The sequence below is a fragment of the Perognathus longimembris genome, chromosome 2, assembly GCF_023159225.1.
Source record: "Perognathus longimembris pacificus isolate PPM17 chromosome 2, ASM2315922v1, whole genome shotgun sequence".
Taxonomy (NCBI): Eukaryota; Metazoa; Chordata; class Mammalia; order Rodentia; family Heteromyidae; genus Perognathus; species Perognathus longimembris.
The window spans coordinates 93,794,744-93,817,270 of NC_063162.1; the positions used below are offsets into that span (position 1 = coordinate 93,794,744).

The window sequence follows — 22,527 nt, forward strand, 5'->3', positions numbered from 1 at the left end:
TAATTGTTTAAGAAACACACAAATTTTCAACCAAATATCAGAAAATATTAATAATTAGGACTTCACTGAACTTCCCAAAAAGGTTCATGATCTGACTAAGAGTAGGAATATCTAAACCCCACAATAACTTTACCCTCTCAAATGTTCCTAATATAGGGCTTTCTAGGAGTTTTCTTTGTGGCAATTCATTTCCTAATGATAGTATTAAATGAATTGTAACCATTCTAACAGTAATCAGTAGAGAGTAAGAGGTCAACCTAAGTGGGGTGAAAATTCAAATTTTCCAAAGGATACAAAAAAGAGCAACACCTGATGATGCTTCACAGCTCCAATCAGCCCCACGAGAGCAATCAAGAACAAGAAGATGCCCACGGCGATAACCACGCCCACCACACGGAGGCTGGAAATGAGCCCAAAGCCAATACCCCAGGCGGCAATGCCAATCAGCAACAGACTAACCAACTGGGGAGACAGAAGGGAAAAATTATTAGTTTACATAATAGCCACATTTTTATAGGTTCTTTTTTTCTTCATCTTAGTATCTTTCAAACAATTGCCGAGTCCCACAGTATCCAGCAAGGAACGATCCCAGAACCTCCACTGATACAAATATTAGAGGTGGGTCATCTTTCCTATAAAATGATGTGGTATTTGTGCAACACCTCTGCACATCTTCTCATGTACTTTAGGTTCACCCCTGCTCTACAATACTGGATGCAATGTGAATGTTATATAAATAGGAGTTATGCTATATTGCTATGGATTATGACAAGAAAAAAAATTGTCTGTCTCTCTGGGATGTAACTTCTTTTTTCCCCAAAATGTTCTTGATCTACATTTGGCTGACCCAGCCTCAGGAGTCTGTATCTGGGTTCTGATCACCAGAGGCTGGAGACGGATGGATCTACAGTTAAACTAGAGAACACACAAAAGGTCTCCATGGACAGTACGCCTTAGTAAATTCTACCAGTATCCTCAGTTATACTTTTAAAAAGTAACCATGTTCTAGAAAATAACTATAAAGCCTCACAGGTCATCTGGTTTACTAAAGAACCTTAGACATATGGAACCTAAGCTGGTAAAGTAAAACTGTAAGTGAAACTTCTAAACACCAATACACCTCAGTCCAATATACTGATCTCTGCAGATGAAGATTACTGATCTTTTCCTTCAAGCCCAGTTGAACTGTGGCCTTCCCTATCCTCAGGCTCCAGAATAATGCTTCCTCTAGCAGTATTGCCTACCATAGGGTTCTATTTTTCTCTTCATTGCACTCACGCTTGTTTCTAAGCCTGTGTCTCCAAAAGCCTGGTGCAATTCAACAATAAGGACCCACAATCCTCTCACCAACTTTGGTCCCCAGAACCTGTCACTGGCCTTGAAGCCTAGGAGACATACAAAATTTACTCAGAGAACTGCTGTTGAAATAAATCATTCTAGATGTCATTACCTCATACTCTAATTTAGAGAGACACAGTGGTCATTAAAAACAGCCAGATGAAAAGAGAAAAACTTCAGCTATTTCCAATGAAATGGAATTCAGAGCAAAAAAGAATTTTTTTTAATAGTCCAATCACTTTACACTGCAAGGAAGCCAGGTATTGGTAAATCAGAACTTATTCTTGCTACTTAGGAGACTGGGATCTAGAGATCATGGTTCAAAGCCAGCCCCGCAATAAAATTTTTGAGTCTCTTATATCCAATTAACCACCAAAAAGTTGATGTGGAGCTGTGACACAGAGGTAAAACACTAGCCTTGAGTAAAAAAAAAAAAAACTAAGGGACAGACCAAGGCCCTGAGTTCAAGCCCCAGTATTAGCACAAAAAAGAAAAGAATACCAGGAGAAGAGTAAGAACACTTTTTCATGGTAAAACTGTCATACTTCCTCAACACTTAATAAGTAGGATGTACACAGGGAATAAAAGTAACTCATAAAAGATGCAGCTTGAAAATGTATGAGAGAAGGGACAGAGGACTGTCTGGGGAGAAGAAGAGCATGTCTCCAATGCACCTGTGGACAAGCACTTCCTGGAACCATGTAACAGAATCATACTCACTTTGGAAAAAATCAAAATGGGAAAAATATATATTCTCTAGCATCTCTTAAGAGGACTGATAAAACTAACTTAGCATATAAAAATTACTTTTCAAAGAAATCCTTTTCTGCTCGAATGTATAATTTTTCACTTGTAAAAGAGCTCATTTGACAGACTTTACCTTCACTAGTATATGAAACTACATATATAGAGAAACACAAGCACACCATTTCTTTTATTTGCATGCTTTGCCTCTTTGGTAAAGATACAGATATTTTGGATAAAAATACAGAGGAAGAGGAGGTGTGGCTCTAGTGGTAGAATACTAGCCCTTCAGTGGAAAAACTAATGCCCTGAATTCAGCCCCACTGTCAACACACACACACAAAATACACTAAATGCACTATTTAGGAGTTTTGCCTTGTGTTTTTCTTTATATGCAGTTTAATGTACTAGTAAAGTTCAAGTTTGTCAAATGAACTACTTGACGTGTGAAAAATTATACATTCAAGCAGAAAAGGATTCCCTTGAAGTGACAAAATTGTAGGGATTGTTGGTCTCTGTTGCAGTTCATATAAACAGAAAAACTTCTGTTTTCAGAGAAGGAGAAGAGGGAGCGCACACAAATACTGTCTCTCAGCATGAATCTCCTGTTCTCAATGCTCCTTTATCAGTACTTCTGTTTGCTTCAGTTTGCCAGTCCTGGAGCCTGGGACTCAGGGCCTGAACACTGTCCCTGGCTTCTTTTTTTTTTTTTTGCCAGTCTTGGGCCTTGGACTCAGGGCCTGAGCACTGTCCCTGGCTTATTCTGCTCAAGGCTAGCACTCTTCCACTTGAGCCACAGCGCCACTTCTGGCTGTTTTCTATATATGTGGTGCTGGGGAATCAAACCCAGAGCTTCATGTACAGGAGGCAAGCACTCTTGCCACTAGGCCATATCCCCAGCCCCTGTTTGCTTCAGTTTGTTGGATCTTTTTTTTTCTTTCAGTCATTTTCTCTGTCTTCTCACAACTTTAAATAATTTTAGACTAAAGGGGAGGGGGGGGGGGAGATCTCTAGTCTTTCACAAGTGGCATCCAAATATAACATTTATTTCCCCAAGCAGCAAGAAGCAGAAGCTGAAGGAGGTATGAGGGAGAAAGGGACAGATTATGCTGGGAAGGGCCTCACCTCCACCCAAGAGAGGCCTGGGGGTCTCAGGTGAGCACAGAAATGTTCCCTACTTGCACATATGAGAGTAGCTTGCTGTAGCACTTTGAAAGCTCTAGATAAAGAGAATCAATAGTTAATAACTACATCTATTCATCTGTCAAGAGGAAAATGAGGCAGACAGAGAGGCTTTTAAAAAACAGGCTCACACAACTGTTATGATCGGCAAGTCAAGCTTGTGGAGCAGGCCAATAGGCTGGGAACTCACGCAGAATTCCTTCTACCAAACACACTCAGTAGTTGCTCTTAAGGTTTCCAACGGGTTGGATGAGGCTTACCCACATCATGAAAGAAGTATGATTTACTTACAGTAGACTGTAAAATGTCAGCTATAGCTACTAAATACATACTTTCAATGGAAAATCTGGACTAGTGTTTAACCAAACAAAATGGCATCAAAGCCAAGCACGCGCGCACACATCATCATCATCATCATCATTACCATCATCATCATCATCATCCCACTAGCCAATATCAAATCAGTACTGAAAGTTCAAGCAAGCTCATGGGAAGAGAGTACTCGGTACTTCATCCTTTGAGTCTTAGAGACAAAAACCACAAATAATCTCCAGGTACCAATACCGGGCTTATGTTTGTAAACCTACTTAGGAGGCACAGATCTGAGAATTAAGATTTGAAGCTAGCTGGGCGGAAAAGTCTATGAGACTCTTATCTCTGATTAACCACACAAAATAGCTGTAAGGGAAGCTGTGGCTCAGTGGTAGAGTATCAGGCTTGAGCACAAAAGCTCACAGACAGCCCCTAGGCCCAGAGTTCAAGGCCTAGGACTGCAACCCTTCACCAGAAGACACAAATAATGACATCAAAATCTACAGTTTTAAAAGAATCCTTACTATTTTAATGAGATTTTTAAACACTGGAATATTAAAATTAAATATTCTTAAATATCCAATGGAAAACTATTCATCAAGAAATGTTTGGTGCTGATAATGTACTGAATGCTATAAAAATAAAAGACATCCCTGCTACAACAAAAGTCTTATGAGTTTTCTCTTTAAAGGGTTGGATAGGTAGCCTCTGTATTTTTCATGGTTCCTGTTATGCTATTCAATTATGATATTGTATGTCTTTGAAGAGTTGGACAATACAGTATAAATGAGCAAGGCTGTGTTCCAATAACATCTTAAGTTTTTAGGCATTTCTTTGTTTTGTTTTGCTTTTGCTGTTTTCAGATAAGGTCAGATAGCCCAGGGTAGCCATGAACTTGCAATCCTCTTGCCTCATGAGTGATGAGTTTATAGGTGTAAACCGTTATGCTTCAACAGCAAGTTTGAATTTATGTAGTTTTCATGTATCACAAAACAAAATTCTTCCTTTGACTCTTTAACCACTTAAAAATGTGCAACTGTTCTCTATTAGTGTACTCTACAAAAACAAGCAGTGGATGGACGTGGCCCGTGGGCTGTAGTTCACAGACCTTTGCTCTACATGACAGTACAGAATGGAAAGTTACAATGGGGAAAATTTCTGCTGTTGCCAGACATCCTTACAAGGTGAGCAACAGTACAAGACAATAACTGAAAATAGAAGAAAAATCTAGGTAAAGCCTGGTGGCTGGTATCTCACACTTACAATCCTCTATCAAATCTCAGGAGTCTGAGATTTGCTAGCCTGGACACACAAATCTTAAAGTCTCTTATCTCCAGTTAACCAGCAAACAAGCTGAACTTGAAGTATGGCTCAGGTAGCAGAGTACCAGCCTTGAGTGAAAAAAACTCAGCAAGAATATAAGACAACTGTGGGTTCAATCTCAGTACCAGCATATACCCAAACACTAAAGCTTTTGTTATTGATAAATGTAACTGGCCAAAGACAGCAACAAAACACAAGGAAGGGCTGGGAATATGGCCTACTGGCAAGAGTGCTTGCCTTGTATACATGAAGCCCTGGGTTCGATTCCCAGCACCACATATATAGAAAATGGCCAGAAGTGGCGCTGTGGCTCAAGTGGAAGAGTGCTAGCCTTGAGCAAAAAGAAGCCAGGGACAGTGTTCAGGCCCTGAGTCCAAGGCCCAGGAGTGGCAAAAAAAAACACACAAAAAACAAAAATAGGCCCACTTGTGAATATTACCTCATGATACAAAAGAATAAATATTACATGTATGCAAGGATATGACTAAATTAAGTATCTTTTGTGCCAGTCCTGCGGTTTGAATTCAGGTCTGGGCACTGCCCTTAAGCTTCTTTTGCTCAAAGCTAATGTTCAACCACTTGAGCAACAGCTCCAAATTCTGGCTTTCTTGGAAGTCAGTCACTATTGGAGGTAAGAGTCTCACAGACTTTCCTGCTTGGGCTGGTTTGGAACCAAGATCCTCAGATCTCAGCCTTCTTCTGAGTAACTAGAATCTACAAGAGGGAGCCACTGGCACTAGGCTAAATGAATGATCTTAAGGGAGCTTATCCTGTATTGTCAGTGGAGTCTTTGATGTTATAATGAGCATCCTTATGAGAGAAGGGCACAAAGAAACAGAAAAAGGAAACTATCGGTATAGTTACAAGCCACAATAATGTCAACAGCAACCAAAAGATAGACATACAAGCCCCTTCCTCCACCCTCAGATCTAACAGGGCAGGATCTTCACTTCTCTTGGACCTTTTTCCCTCCCTCAGAACATTTTTTTTTTCTGACTTGGACACTTCTTTCTGCCTCTCCCAATAACCTTTATGGTTATGCAAGTTTACTCAGAATAATTCTCCAATGCAATTAATTCAATCTCATCTTCAAAGTTCCCTTTGCTATGTAAGGTAACATAAGGGCTGATTCCAAGGATTCATATGTAGATCTTTTGAATACAGGCAATAGTCAGCCAACTGCATAGGGTTTGAGAACATGGGTAACTAAGTTACCATAGAAACCTTCCTGCTGCATATATTTTTAAACAATGAAAAGGGTTCTAAAATTTGAATTATATACATAAAACTGATCACAGAGAAACTATGGGACATTACACAGGCCAGAAATTAAAACAGAACTGAAAGCCCGCACTGTAAAAAAAAACTGGAGAAATGGGGCCCATAGAGGGGCATAAAAGGGGCTTCTGGATCACATGGTTTCTGAAGGAGACTCTAACTTCAAGCCAGGCAGAATTGGGAAGTAGAACTGAGAACTTCACCTAATGAGGAATTTCAAAAGGCTATTTTTTCAGGATGGGGATGAAGGGGAAACAAATCAGACCACTATATACCAGGGAGACAGCAGAGATTTTGTAGTCTCTTCAAGAAAAACACAAGCCTACCTGGAATTTAAATGTGTAGTACCTAATGCGTGCAGTGCATGAAACTTCATGCCAAGCAATCCAGAGAAAACTAATTATGAGGAGTGATAGCAGCTAAAGGAGAAATAAGTCATAGGAAATAAATCCAAAATGACTCAGGAGAGATACTTCTAAATTGCAGTCTTAAGCCATTCCCAAATTTAAAAATATAAACTTGATTATGAGTTTAAAAAAAAACTCATAGGAAAAAAAATCTACTATTAGAAAGAAACAACACATACATAAGAAGGCTCAGTGCTCCCAAGAACTTTAGATAACAGAACTAAATGAAACTAAAAAGAGTACATTTAAACTAACAAGATAAAAAAGACCCCCCCCCACTTTGGTCAGTTGTGGGGCTTCAAGTGAAGGCCTGGGTGCTGTCCTGAGATACTTTTAAAAAGATTTAAAAGAAGCTTAATGAGATAAACAACAACAAAAAAAAAAAAAAGAAGAGAAACATAATAGAAAGCAAAAAAAAATGTCTTTTTTAAAAAGATGGCCCTCAATAAAAATTACTTTTAAGGAAAAGAACACAAGTAAAGACACCTATCAAAAACCCAGTGCAAGCCTGGCACCAATGACTCAGGCCTGAAATTCTAACTACTTAAAGCCAGCCCAGGCAGAAAAGTCCCCGAGTCTCCTCCAGTATTGCCACCACTCTACCAAAGTACAAAACTCAGAAACAATGACAAAATATGACATTTCCTTCAAACTTCATTTCACTTCTTCTTTGCAGCAATACAGGAGTGGTCTCACTACATCTGGGAAACAGTGAAGATAAAACAAAGTTGGGCAGGGTACTGGCGGCTCAGGGCTATAATCAAGCTACTCGGGAGGCTGAGATCTGAGAATGGCAGCTCAGTGCTAGCCCAGGAAGGCAAATCCGAGATACAAAAGCTAGAAACAGGGGCATGCTCAAGTGGTGAAGCACCAGCAGTGAACAAAAACATCTGAGCAAGAGCCTGAGGTCCTGAGTCCAAGGCCCAGCACACACACACACACACACACACACACACACACACACACACAAAGTTAGAAGGGAAGAGGGACACGGCTATCATTATTTACAAATTAGCAAATTAGCAAACATATATGCAAAGAAAAGGCTATCATTATTTACAAATTAGCAAATTAGCAAACATATATGCAAAGAAAATCCAAGACATCTACAAATCATTAAAATTGGCATGAACCAGCCAAGCTGCTGTAAGCAGGAGCAATAAACAAAAACATTTTTAAATGTTTCCTTAAGATACCATTTATTACAGACCCCACATGCACAAGGTGCTTATGCATAAAGCTAACAAAAGTAGTCAAGACCTTCATGGAGAAAACTCTGAAACAGAGGGAAGGATACAAACACACACATACATACATAAACACGTGTGTGTGTGTGTGTGTGTGTGTGTGTAAAAGAGACATAGCATGGGCAGTGACAAGGGAACACTTGTAATGATCAGGCATCAGTTCACTCCCCAATTAGCCTACATTCTCAATGTAATATGTAATTCTGGTCAACATCTCTATACGGTTTTAATTTGTGTGGAGGCATTGGTGCCTCAGAGCACTCTGGATGTTGATAAGATGATTAAGGAGAAGTACAACATCTGCTGCACTTTCTGTCAACCCAGCTACACTGCCATCAGCACCATGACCTTCACTTCACTGGCCCCTCATACATGGTTACATCCACAGTGTCCTGAACACTGTCTGCCAAACTAAGCCCAATTACATCATTTGGACATATTTTATTCTTGAAAACTTAGCAAAAATGGGTACAAAGAATGACAATAACTAATGATCTTAAAAATCATCCTAATAGATCTCAAAAAGTATTATAAATAATAGCTCAAGACAGCCACAGCAGCAAATTGTCTTGGGGAGATCTCAAATTGTAAATCAGTGGAAAAGAAAGGACATTAGTAGCCCATGACCATTATTTTCACAGTTTGAGAAAGGATATCTAATCTCTACCTCACCCTATATATTAAATCCTAAATACGAGAGCATAACTTTTAAACTGTTGGGGAAAAAAAGTTATAAAGGGCTTGCCTAGCAAGTATTAGGCCCCACACATTGGATCCCATAAAAAAGAAAAAGAAAAATATGTGATGAGCCTAAGACTAGAAGAAAATACTGTCTGTACACATTTTAAAATGCCTACATATCATACTGAGCACACTGATAAGGATTCAATGGCAGTGTGAAGAAATCAGCAAAAGAAGTACCAAAAATCAACACACGAAAGTTGTTATATCTCATTAATACTCAGAAAATGAAATTCAGAACACAGAGATGGGATTTCACATGCACTGTAGTGACAGAAACCTGATGACACAGAAGGTATAGAGAATTTACAATTCATATTCAAGTGGACATTTCTGTAGCACTTTAGCAGGAAAGCTAAAGACGTGCATCTCTTGTCACCGCAGTAATTCTGTTTCCAGGTTGATCCCCAAGAGAAACAGGCATCTCATTAGCTGTACACACTGCAGGGTTCTACTGAGGCCTGGTTGGTAGCAGTGAAAACTTGAAAGCAACTGTAACCTGGCAAAGGAATTCAGACCCTCTGATATAATCACATTGTAGGATTCACATGTTATTTATCTATACCTATGAAATCAATAAATTTCAAAATGTAACAAAATAAAGCAGATAAACTATGTAAATACAATGAAATATATAATGTATGTCCATTTCCAAACCCACACTTACTATATTGTACTCCTTTGTGGATTAGTATGTCAAGTAACATGCCATATGCTATATACATGCATAGAAATAATTTTTTTTTCATCATGGTGCTTGAACTCAGGGCCTGGGTGCTGTACATGAGCTTTTGTGCTCAAAGCTAGCATTCTATCACTTTAAGCCACAGCTCTTTTTCCGTTTTTTGTTTCTTTCTGATGGTTAATTAGAGGTAAGAGTCTCATAGACTTTCCTGCCTGGGCTGGATTTGAACCCTGATCCTCAGATCTCAGCCTACTGAGTAGGTTGGCTTACAGGCAAGAGCCACTGGTGCTAGGCTTACAGATGATTTAAGGATAGTGGCCAATTCTGAGGTAGAAAAAATAGGAAAGGATCTTCAATATGACCCTACAACTCTGTTTAACTTCTTAAAGAGAAAGAGATTCTCAGAACACTGGCATCTGTGAAATCTAGCTAATGAATTAACAAGATTTGATCATATTATTTTCTATGCATATGAAATACTTCCTAACTCAAACAAGAAACTTTTGAAATTAGGATTGGTAGAACACATCCATAATCCGAACACTCAAGAGGCTGAGGCATGAAGCTCTTGAGTTTAAACAAAGTCCAGGTTACACAATGGAACCCTGTTTTTAAAAAATAAGAGGAGGGGAGAAGAAGGGAGAGGGAGAGGGAGAGGGAGAGGGAGAGGGAGAGGGAGAGGGAGAGCGAGGAGGGAGAGGGAGAGGGAGGAGGGAGGAGGGAGGAGGGATGGAGAAGATTTTTAACAGCATCTTCTTACAAGGGAATTTTGTCTATACCTCAAGGCAGTAATAATTTAATGACTTTCCACACATGTATAACAAAATGTATTTCTCAGTCTAGGGGGTAGCTCAAGTGGTATTGGCTTGGCTAGCATGTGTGAGGTCCTATGTTAGTTTCCCAGTACCAAGGAGGGGAGCGGGGAGAGGGGGATGGAAGGAATAGGAAGAGCAGGGAAGGGAAGGAAAGGAGAGCAGCTCTCTAGGACTATGACACTTGAGTGGGATCAAGTACGAGCCAATATACCACCCTACGCCCCCTCCTATACACGCACAAACACAAATTATTCAAAAGATGGAACAGCAAGCCTATAAAGCAGGCTGAACAAGTATGAGAAGAAATAAATAAATAGAATAAATAAAATACAGGAAAATACAGTAGAGGAAATCAGAGAAAACATACTTGTGTGCAACTGAGGTTTCTGAAGCATCACAACAAAATTCAGCTAAATATCCATAATTAGCTTTTTAAATTAGAAATACCACCTAAATAATTTTAATCTGTCTCTAGGATTTGATTATAAGGTTTCTTTAACTTGTGCTTAAAAGGAGCCTTTAAAGACAATAATAAAACAATTTATTTCTGAGTAGTGGTAATTACGTACTATTGTTGGTTTGCAATTTTGTAGAGAACAAGATTATAGAAGTCTTCTAAACTAGTGATGTGAAAATTATTGATTCAAATAAAATTAATTCTAACTGCATAATTAAAAGTCTAAGCTTGTCAATGTAACTTAGTATACAAAGGAACTGGAAGGAACCCTTTGTTCAATTATAATAACAGTTTCCTCATGAAACTGATTATAATAGAAAATAAATTTAGGCTTATGACAAATAAGTTTCCTTCCTCTGCGAGACAGAATGCTGATAAAAACAGATTATGGCTCTGTTAAGTCCTTGATAATGATGTTTTTATGAGCAGGAAGTGTCAACCTTTCCTGTTTTCTCTTTAAAACAAAACTAGATCATATAAAAAGGGCTGTAATGGAAAAAGGCACTGAACAAGATTATTAAAGTGTCTAAAATTGGCCTAGCTTCACCAAACAAATAGCAAGAGACAGTGGCAGGAGCAAACCTACCAGCAGATAAATTCTGACAGAGAAGAAACAAGAAACTCAAAAATTCTCAGCCAAGACTCAGAGACTGCACAAAATCACTGAACCAGAAGGCACCAAGGGCCCTGGCCAGGGAGCTCAATCTTTCATTTTACAGATAAGGAATCAGAGTAGCAAGTTACTGTGCCAAATGATACAGACATAGAGCTGTAGCAAACTCTGCATAACACAGCTAGCTCTTCCTCCTTGTTGGACCATGGCATAGAGCCTAGCAATACAATGAAGTACACCTTTAATACCGAGGCACAATACTAAAGCTACCATTAAAATGCATAAGAAATTTTAGGGTAGGGTCATTGCTTTGTAGCCTGATCGATATATTAAATAGCACCAATGACTATTCCTTAGGAGACCTGGTTGCAGAGTGTCAGGTAAAAGAGCAAAAAAGCTGTCTTGGCATATGACCTTTCCAATAGTTCGATGCCAAATGCTAACCTATTCTTTTTGTGCTTCCTATTTTTCTCTTACATGAATAAAGTATTTTTACACATACACACACACACACACTTACATTCATTCACAGAAAAGCACACAGTGTATTAATTGCCTAGGAAGCTAGAAATTCTATTTTACAAGGAATGACTTTATCTTTGAGACCACTCAAGTAAACAGAAATGTAGAAAATTAATCATCATGTTTTCATGCAACTTTAGGGTTGAGACACGTAGTGCTACTAAAGAACAAAGATAACATGAGCAATGTTCTTTATAATCTAGCACAAGTGTTAAATATTAAGCCATTAAGGCATTCAAATGAAGAAATTGCTGGACTGCTCTAGAATTTAAAAATGAAGAAACAAAGAAACTGTTGCCTAGAGGAAAATTAACCTCTAGAGTGGACAGACATAGGTCATTTTTTTCAATCTAGTTTATTATTTTCACACAACCATTAATCCTAGTGACTCTCCCCTATGCCCAACAGCAAATACACAAACAAGACTTAAGCCCACCTTCCTGTCTATAGTGCTAGATTTAACAGATGGATTCCTAAACCAACAGAGTATATTGGTATTACATATATTCAGGTACAAAGTCATGAAAGGGAAATAAATGGGTCCCTCTGGTATAGAAAGCTATACGGACAAAGTTGATCTGTCAGCAGCCATCTTACATGTGGAAATAAAGATCTGGCCTCTACAAAATCTAACCAGCTAGGTGCCAGTGGCTCACATCTGTAATTCTAGCTGTTCAGGATGCTGGTGTCTGAGGATCACAGCTTGAAGGCAGACCAGACAGAGAAGTCCATGATTCTTTTATTTCCAATTAATCACCAGAAGCAGGATGTAGAGGTGTGAGTCAAAAGAACCCCAGCCTTGAGCAGAAAAGGCCAAGCATGAACTTAAAGCCCTGAGTCCAAGCCTCAGAACAAACACTCACACTCCTTGCAAAAACAACAACAACTACTACAACAAAACTAATCAGAGGCAAGCTGAGTTGAAAGTAACTAAAGGGAGTAAAAAGAATTTTGACCTTTCCTGATCTGAGCCTTTGATCCAATCTAATCTATGATCGCATTAATGGATGTTCCCATTACATGAATCAAAACATTCTTCCAAGCTCATCTATAACTAAAAAAGAATCTTAATTAATCAAAGCTTCATCTTTCAAGTGTTCAGAATACATTTTTAATAACTGAAAATTTGCATTAACCTTAACTACCTTCACTACTATGGCCACTTTTCCTTCCAAAACCAAATTTAAACCCCTCATCCTTGTCAATAAGCTTTATAAAACATGAGCAACCTTTGTCACTGAAGCAAATAGTAGATAGGCTAGGCACGGTTGGCTCACACCTGTAATCCTAGCTACTCCAGAGGATGGTACTCCTTAGTGACTATGTTAAAAATGAACTATACAACTTGTAGGTAGGGACAACAGGAGGGAAAAACTGGGAGAGAGCAAAGAAAAGGGTTACATGGTCCAAAAAGAAATGTACTGTTTACCTGACTTATGTAATTGTATGCCACCTTTATAATAACAATTTAATAAAAAAGGAGATGAGATATAAGGACTAAGGTTCCAAGCCAGCCTGGGCTGATAAATCCATGAGATGCCAATTAATCACCCGAAGGCCAGAAGTGATGGTGTGGTTCCAGGAGTAGAACACCAGCCATGAATAAAAAAGCCAAATGAGAACATGAGGCCCAGAATTCACCAGTATTGATACACACACACACACACACACACACACACACACACACAGAGCTAACAGAGCCTGGAAAAATAGGTAAGAGAGTGTGTGTTCTATAGTAGACTAAAATAAGTATGTTTACAACCATTGAACATTTCAAAATAGCTAGAAGGAAAGATTTTCAATATTCCCAACACAAGAAAATTATGTTTGAGATAACAGATGTGGCAATTACTCTGATCTAATCATTATGTAATATATGTGTATATATTGAGATGTCACACCGTAGCTCATAAATATATACATATAATCACTATCAATATTTCTTTAGGGCTAGAAATGTGGCTTAGTGGTATAGTGTTTACCTAGCATGCATGAAGCCCTGGGTTCGATTCCTCAGCACCATAATAAAAGAAAAAGCCAGAAGTGGCTCTGTGTCTACCCTTGAGCAAAAAGAAGCTCAGGGACAGTACTCAGACCCTTAGTTCAAGCCCCAGGACTGGCAAAAAAAAAAAGTATTTCTTTATTTAAAAAAAATACCCCTCCTAAAGCTTCTTCCTCCAAGGTGAAAGTAAGAGGCTAATGAACCCCAGTACTGGCTTAGACTGTCCTTTTTCTGCAGCCTCCCTTGGTGAACTAAACTCAACTCCACCCTATGACCAACTGTTGAGGTGAATGGTGTTTATAGGTGGGAAGAAGGAGTTTAGGAGGGAGAAGGAAAGATTACAAAGGATGAGGAAGAGACTTTTGTGGGTGATGTATTAATTATATTATTATGTGCTCAAAGGTAATGTTCACATACCTACCAAAGTGTTGTTTTCAGTTTTAATATCTCAAATCTATGACTGTACCATAAAGGCAAAGCCTGACAACGAAAAGCATTTTGGAGTATTAACTTCCTTCTGTCAAGGAACAAATAATAATTCCTACATTTGCAGATATAATTTGATGGCTAGGAAGCATGTCTCATGTCCAGCCTGACAACAATAACCCTTACCATTTTAAGCAGCAGTATAGCTACAATCCTACTACTTGCAACTGAACTCATCTTTTTTCCCTTTTTTTCTTTATTCCTTTCTTTTTTGCGGGGGGGGGGGGTGTCTTGGGGGTCGAACTCTGGTCCTGGGCACTGTCCCTGAGCTCCCTTTTTGCTCAAGGTTAGCACTCTACAACTTGAGCCACAGAGCCACTTCCAGATTTTTCTGTGATTAATCAGAAAGAAAAGGCTCATAGGCTTTCCTGCCTGGGTTGGCTTCAAATGGCAATCCTCAGATCTCAGCCTCCTGAGAAGCTAGGATTACAAACGTGAGCCCCACTGCCTGGCTCTGAACTCAACTTTTATGGCTTGATTGTGTCCCCCTGAAATTCATAGGTTGATGGCATTTGGAGGTGGGAGCTTTGGAAGACAATTCCAATTCAATGAGGTTTCCAGGATGGGGCCCCTAGGATGGGGTTAGCGGCTTTATGAAAAGAAGTGGCCGGAGTTTGCAAACTCCTGCTCTCTGGCCATGTAACTCCTTCTTCAATGCTGTCATGCAGCAAGAAGACCCTCATGAGGCCCTCCATCCTTAGACTCTCCTTCCTCTTGAAAAATGAGAAATTAATTTCCTTATAAGGTACTCAAACTGCAGTACTGTGTTACAGCAGCAGAAAACACAGTAAGAAACAAATATATTGCACTTTTTAAAAAGCCAGTCAGGTTCAGTCATTCCCATAGCAGCTATCCTTTGTTTCTTGCTGTAGGATAAAGTTTATATTCCTAAAGTTTCCCATACCAGGATGTGAAATCCCACTCTATACTGAAGGTACTTCATTAGCTGCCTCTTCCCATCCCATCACACTTTGAATTCTTCTCAGGAGCCCTCACCCTCTAAGTGCCACATAATCAAGGCACCTGTTGATCTTGTATTCCTAGTGTATGGCTCAGAGACTAGTACTGAAGTGGTCACAAAATATAGTTTAGGTAGATCTCATGGATACTGCATGCTATAATTTAAGGACATGGTACTCCAGAGGCTATATGATAATCGGTGGGCAAAAAAAAATTCACTGTAATGATGTTCCAGATTATTCTGTTTATGCAACATACAAAATATTTTCATTGTTTCATTACAGTCACATTTCAAGAAGGTGAGAAAAAGATAAGATGCCAGATACAATTAGTTCTTATTGTCAAAATCCTAAGAGAATAAGTAACAAGACACCTGAAAAAAAACTAGATTAAATGCCATAATTAAATTGTGCTGCAATTAAATTATGCAATAAATGTTTTGCAAGCACTAAAGCAAAAAGGAAAGATGACAACAGTGGAAGGTAAGAAAATTTAAAGCCATTATTCTTAAGATAAAGGAGGACTATACTGCCAAAATGCAAAACTGCATCATTTCACAATGTAAAAGAAAACAAAAGCCCCAGAACAGCTCCTTTTACATGCTTCAGCATCAATGAGGATTGACACTATGAAAACTGAACTCTGTTCTCAAGTTTTGAATGTGGAAAACTGAACAGCAATTCAAAGAAGATCATGCATGTTGATGTACTTCCAGGATGACAAACATCTGAACAAAAATGTGAAGCCTCTATAAATAACCTAGATATTGCTAAATAGTTAGATATTTAGTGTTGAAGCCAAAACCTCAGTCCTCTTATTGTACTTATTCTTCAAATGGTACAAAAACCTGAAGTGTTCTTATACAGATTTTTCCTCACGGTTCTCTATTGTGTCATTGGTATGATGTTTACTAGGCACAATGGACAAAAATGTAACTCTTAATGTGGAGAAAGAGGAACCCTACTGCACTGCTGGTGGGAATGTAAACTAGTACAACCACCCTGTAAAGCAGTCTGGAGGCTCCTTAAAAAACTAAACATAGGCATACACTACGACCCAGACATACCACTCTTACGTATCTATCCTGAACAAGAGGGCCAGGATATTACAAGGACACCTGCACCTCCATGTTCATTTCTGCACTATTCATAGTAGCCAAGATATGGAAACAACCCAGATGCCCCACTACAGATGAATGGATTAGAAAAATGTGCTACCTATATGTAGTGGAATTTTACATTACTATTAGAAAGGATAAAATAATGGCATTTGCTAGAAAATGGATGGAAATAGAACAAGTCATGTTGAGTGAGACAAGCCAGGAACAGAGAGACAAATGGTGTATGGTCTCCTTGATATGCGGGTGTTAGAATTAAAATGCAGAGATAGAACAAAGTGAACAGGTCTCAAGATACCAAATTACAGTAAAAAGAAAAGAGGACACATAATGAGTATGAAGTGTGTGAAAATAATAATATTAATAATATAGCAGAGGGGACATTGAACACTGATGAAAGTGAACTAAGCAACTCATAAGTGAGAATGGAAAGGAAGGAATGGGTGAAAGAGGGAACAGATGTTACTAAACAAAAGGAAAGTAATGTATATATCATCCAAAATGGAGGAAATGACTCATTGTTGAAGTTCGTAGACTTTGTAAGCTATATAGAATGATAATTTTCATCCTTGTGAAAGTTAAAATGTGTACTGTAAGATATATGTTGTGTCTTAAACCCAATAAAAAATTTAAAAAATGTACAACTCTGGGAAAGATATTATTAAGGGGGAAAATACCCTAATTTGTCATTTTCCAAGGTCAAATAATTGGAAATAGCATCCACAGCCACCGAGAAGTTCTAACTCCATCCTGGCCTTTCCTTCTCTGGAGAAGTTCTGAAAAATAAATGGACTTATAGGCAGAACAACCCTGCCCTTTTAGTAACTAATACTGACCATATGCACTACTGCAACTCAGGACAAAGAAATAATTGAGACAAGATCCTTGTTGTTGATAGGAGATAGTTTACCTGCTATTTTCAATCATTTTTTTCACTGCTAAATTAAAGAATTAGGGCTGGTGCCAGGCTAGATTTACCTCCCCTGGTTCGGGGATGCTAAGCTTACTCCCTTATCAGTGCTCCCCTTTTCACCCTCTCCCCTGGGCACCTGACCAGCAGGCGGCCAAGGTGGAGCGACACGGGCTAGCCTAAGGTGCATGTGGCTGAACGAGATCCCCTTTTCCTCCCTCCTTACCCACCAAGGAAGCCAAGCGGAGACGGATCTCGGAGACGCTTCGGAGAGCAATCCGGTTTATTCGGGAGGGGTTCACAGTAATATAGTAGTGATGACCAAGGATTGAGCATGAGCTGCAATAGGCTGGCGAGCTTGTCCTTCCAAGAGCCGCTCCCAAGGACCTCCCTCATGGGCTAACGTCACTTCCCATAGTACCGCCCTGTGTGCTCGCTGGCGCAAGGTGGGGGATGGTCTCAAAGCTACCCCTCTGGTTCCAGACCCAGAAGGAGATAGGTGTGGCTCACTTCCACACTGCCTGGGGGAAGGGCGGCATCTCGGGAGCGCTCTCCTGGCCCTTCCCCCCCCCCCTTAAGGCCAAGATGAATCCCCAACAGGCTGGGAATATGTCCTAGTGGCAAGAGTGCTTGCCTCCTACATATGAAGCTCTCGTTCGATTCCCCAGCACCACATATATGAAAAACGACCAGAAGGGGCGCTGTGGCTCAGGTGGCAGAGTGCTAGCCTTGAGCGGGAAGAAGCCAGGGATGGTGCTCAGGCGCTGAGTCCAAGGCCCAGGACAAGCAAAAATAAATAAATAAATAAACAAATAAATAAATAAATAGAAGAATTAAAGGTCTCAGTTCTCATCTGATCAGCAGCATGTAACACCTACATCCAATTTTATCTCCTTGACACACATCTACATCTGGCTTCTAGGACACCAAACTCTCTCAAAGTTTTCCTCTTCCACAACCAGCTACTCCTTTCTCAGCCCTTTACAGAATCTGCCTTGTATCTCTGAGTTTTAATAAATATCAGTCCATAGACCCCACCCCTTCTGTAGCTCCTGTCACTCACATATTGACGTCATCCAGTTCCAACTGAGGAAATAACATTCTCAATGCTGACAGATGAATGACTGCCCATCTCTTAGTAGCCTTCTCCCCTCAAAGTTGGTAATGATGTGTGAGAAAAAGAGATAAGTCACAGATGAGTCATGCTTATGGCCCAAGCAGCTAACAATAAAGCTATAGCAGTAAAGACTCTGGAATGAAAATCCAAACCATCAGGAGTTCAACTGGCTTCTTCCTCAAAAGGGGCCCAGATTTTATCTTTTTTTTCTTTCAATTTCACAGTTAATGTTCCATACTGCCTCATATACCTACTTTACAGCCTGGGCCTCCATTCTCACACTAATCAGACTGTCACCTCTAAAGCCTCAAATTGCCAAGAATGTCCCCAAGCTCAAGTCTTTATAAAAGTCTCCAAGCCATTTGCAATCTGGACTCTACAGGTTCATCAGCATCCTTTCCTACACCTGCTGACTGGTTCTATCCCAGCCACACGCCATTCCTTCATCCCTTACACAAATAAGGAATTCTCCCATGAGGTCTTTTCAAAGGCCATTGTTCTAGCTCAAAACTTTGCCCAGATACCTGTCCTTCATTTCCTTCCAACCTCTCCTCCAACATGGTCTTCCCAAGCAGGCCAAGTATGAGCACCCTCCATACCAACACGACACCCAGCATTACTTCAGTCCTCTTACTCTGCTTCTTTCTTGGTGGTATGACTATTTTTTTCTGTTCAAGAAGGATCTATCACTTATTAACTTGTTTATTATCTGTCTTCTGTCATAAATATAAGCTCCATGAAGTTAGGGCATCTTGGTTTTATTTATTATTATGTGCTGCTCAATTTATAGCATGATTAGAATAAATAAAGGCAAGACAATGACTTGGGTTTATCTTATACCACACTTCTGCTAGACTACAAATAAGGAATCCCACTCAATAACAATTATAATACAGTTTACAATTTCACTGGATAAGTAAATATGCTCATGGGACAGGCTGTAGGACATGTTGAAGTCTGACCACCACAAATAGAACAACAACAACAACAAAAAAGCATTTCAAAACACAGGACATTCTACAGTGACAAGCAAACTCCCTCCCCGTCCCACACCTCTCTCTTTCGCTACTAGTCCTGGAGCTTGAATTCAGGGCCTGGGCCCTGTAATCTAATGCTAACTTTTGTTGTTGTTGTTGTTGTTTTGTTTTAAGGGAGTGTGGTAGGGTTAGCCTGATGTGATAGTGTGTTTATCTCACATATGCAATCCAATGCCACACACAAAAAAATTAAAAATGAATTGGAGGCCACATGTGGTAGTACACACTCAGGAAGCATCTAGTCTGTAACTTTTGCTTGCTGTGTGTGTGTCACAGTGCTGGAAATCAAACCCAGAGTCTGAGATAGTAGGCAAGTGCTTTATCACTGAGCTAACCCACCCCTCACCCCCCACCCCCCAGTCCTGACTTTACTTTGAATCATTATGAGCTAAAAGAAAATAATCATTTTTCATAAATTTTTCTTATACGGCATTTACCTATGAAGATAAGCTAGAAAAGGGGACAGCCAAGTCTGCAAATTCAGTTCAGGAAGTTAGAGAACAGAAGCTCTGTGTTAGTAAACATAATATAATTACAAGAGGGAAAAATAGGCCCTAGAGAAGTCATGACCTCTGCCACCAAGAAATGTGTGCTCCAGCAAGAGAAAAAAAACAGGCCCAAGGCAATCTTCAACAACAGAGAACTGGGTTGGTCATTGACAAAGACAGAATAAAAGCAAATCTGATCATACCAGCTCTCATTGTAAGGTAGAATTAGCTACTACAAAATTTAGGTAAGAATTTTATTTTAATGTATCACATGCATGCCCTTCACCTCCCTGAATTCCACTGGGACATCACTAAGATGCCAGAGATGTGTGTGTGTGTGTGTGTGTGTGTGTGTGTGTGTGTGTGTGTATGTGTGTGTTTTGTTTGTTTGGATTTTGTGGGGTTTTTTGTGGGGATAGGAGAGGATGTTCTGAAGCTGGAAGACAGGGCCTAGTACTTACTTAGCTTCTTTGCTTAGGTGGACCTCTACCACTTGAGTTACACTTTCAACCCTGCTTTCTTTGCTGATTAGTTGTGGAAATGGTGTTTTTCTGGATTTTTTCTGCCCAAGCTTGTTTTGAACTCTGATCTTCTACATCTCAGTCTCCTAAGTAGCTAGGGCTGCAAGCATGCTTCAGCCCCAGTTCTCAGCCCAGACAGCAAACTTCAAAGTAAAAATTCTTCCTAACTGAAGAGGTTTTATTAAAGAATTTTCCAAAGAGGGAGTAGGGGGCCAGGTGCAAGTAGCTCACACCTGTAATTTTAGCTACTCAAGAGGCTGGGATCTTAGCATCACAGTTTGAAGCCACCCTAGACAATTAAGTCAATAGCTGTGGCCCAATTAGCATTAGGCAAAAAAGCTATGGACTAGTGCCTGGTACTAACTAGTTCAAGCCCATATTGGCTCTCTTCTCGCTCTCCTCCCTCTCTCTCTCTCTTTCACAAACACACAGAGAGCAAAGTAAGGCACGGGTTGACAGAGACAAACAAGTAGGAAAGGTTAAGGCATGCAGAACTCAAGGGAAGTAAATGATAAAAAGTAACATACACTACTGCTGGGGGTAAAAGATGCAGAATGGAATGCTAAAGAATTTAGATTCACTCAGAGTTTTCACATGTAGTAGAAGTGAGTTTGGATTAGTCATACAGGCGTGAATGAATTGGAAATGATTCAGGTAAAATTTGATAGAAAAGGCAGCAAATAGAACCTGCCTTCACCAGAAACAAAAAGTGTGAAATGGCACCCATCATGAGATCACCAAAACCCATGTAAATCTCAAATGTCAATTAGCGCATTTCAAGAAAAAAAGACATGAAAGATATTCTTGTTATGGTATTTTTAACATATCTGTCACATGAGATTATAAATATGGCCATAAGAATATCCTCTGGAGGAGATTCTAGATTCTGCAAATTGCCAAATAATTTTCATCCACCAACTGAATCATTTAAACTACCGATTGATAATACCACAAGTCTAATCACACATTAAATTATTAAAGCAGAATAGTTTGAAAGACGGCTGTGAGAAATGGCAAGAGTCGTATTTGAGAGGAAGTGAAATAAGGAGATTTTGCTTCAGCTCAAATACTTAACTTTTTCAGCTGATTGGGGAGTTGAAGCGGAACACAATCATAGTTTTTTCTAACATCCTAATGATGAGACCAAGAGTCAAGAAAATAAAAAACATAGTGCTAAAATTTTAAATTATAAACCTGAATGTATACCATACCACAGACATTTTTTTTTCTTTACAACTGACATATTTTTATTGAAAGGAAACTCCTGCCTTCTGTAAACCTGTTGATCTAATAAAACATGTTCAGAATCCTAACAGCTTGCAAACCTTTCCATCACAGCAGGCTGGTTTATAACTCAGAAGTTGGAAATAATTCAACATTTTCCACCCAAAGCTGTAGCAACTTAATTTGTTTCTGTAGCAAATCCAAATAAGTTATAGATATAATTTTCCTCAATACAATCCCAGGAGGAGGAAATAATGGAAAATATCACCCATTTTATAAATAAATAAACTAAAGACCAAATAAAACATGCATAGAATTGGAAGAACTAAGTTTCCCTCATAACCTCAGTATTTTTCTCCTCATATATTACATGGGCATATTTTTATCAGAAACTTCCTGCATATTTATTTATTTTGCTAGTATTGGGGTTTTAAATTGGGTTTTGCACATACTAGACAAACACTCTAACATTAAAGCCATGGTCCAGGTCCAGCCCTTTTTGCTTCAGGGTTTTGGTTGTTGTTTTGCCCACAGGGAAAGGCCTGGTGGGGCCAGCCTAGGATTATAAACCCTATGCGTCCTGCTGTTGCTATGACTACAGACCTGGCTACAGACTACATGGCCTATTTGTTGAGATAGGTCTTGCTAATTTTTTGTCCCACTTGGCTTAGAAGCATGGTCCTTCTTGTTAAAAAATTGCCTGGGATTTGGAGCATGGTAAATGAGCAAGGATACCAATTCAAAATGAACTCAGCAAGGCAAAGTTTACTTCTGCAGAGGGACAGGGCACCATCAGCCAAAATCTGGCAAGCAAGCACACAGAGCAGGCAGCCTGCTCCCTTTTTACCCCTAACCCAGCAGGCCCTGCCCCTCTGCTCCAATGACTTAGTTCTGGTTCACAGTCTGCAAAAGGATGTGTTAATAAAAAGGATGTAGCTAACATTCAAGGAGCTTCTAACAGGATGTGTCAATTAGAGTGTAGCAGTACAGGAAAAGTATAT

General features: G+C 39.5%; 1 protein-coding gene across 1 annotated transcript in view; it reads right to left on the reverse strand.

Annotated features, from left to right (window-relative positions):
• Nucleotides 1–22,527, reverse strand: part of Tspan13 (tetraspanin 13) — a 36,261-nt gene that overhangs the window by 8,042 nt on the left and 5,692 nt on the right. Inside the window, exon 2 of the mRNA XM_048339743.1 lies at nt 295–462. Coding sequence (XP_048195700.1) covers nt 295–462 — 168 coding nt within the window. The remainder of the gene's footprint in view (nt 1–294; nt 463–22,527) is intronic.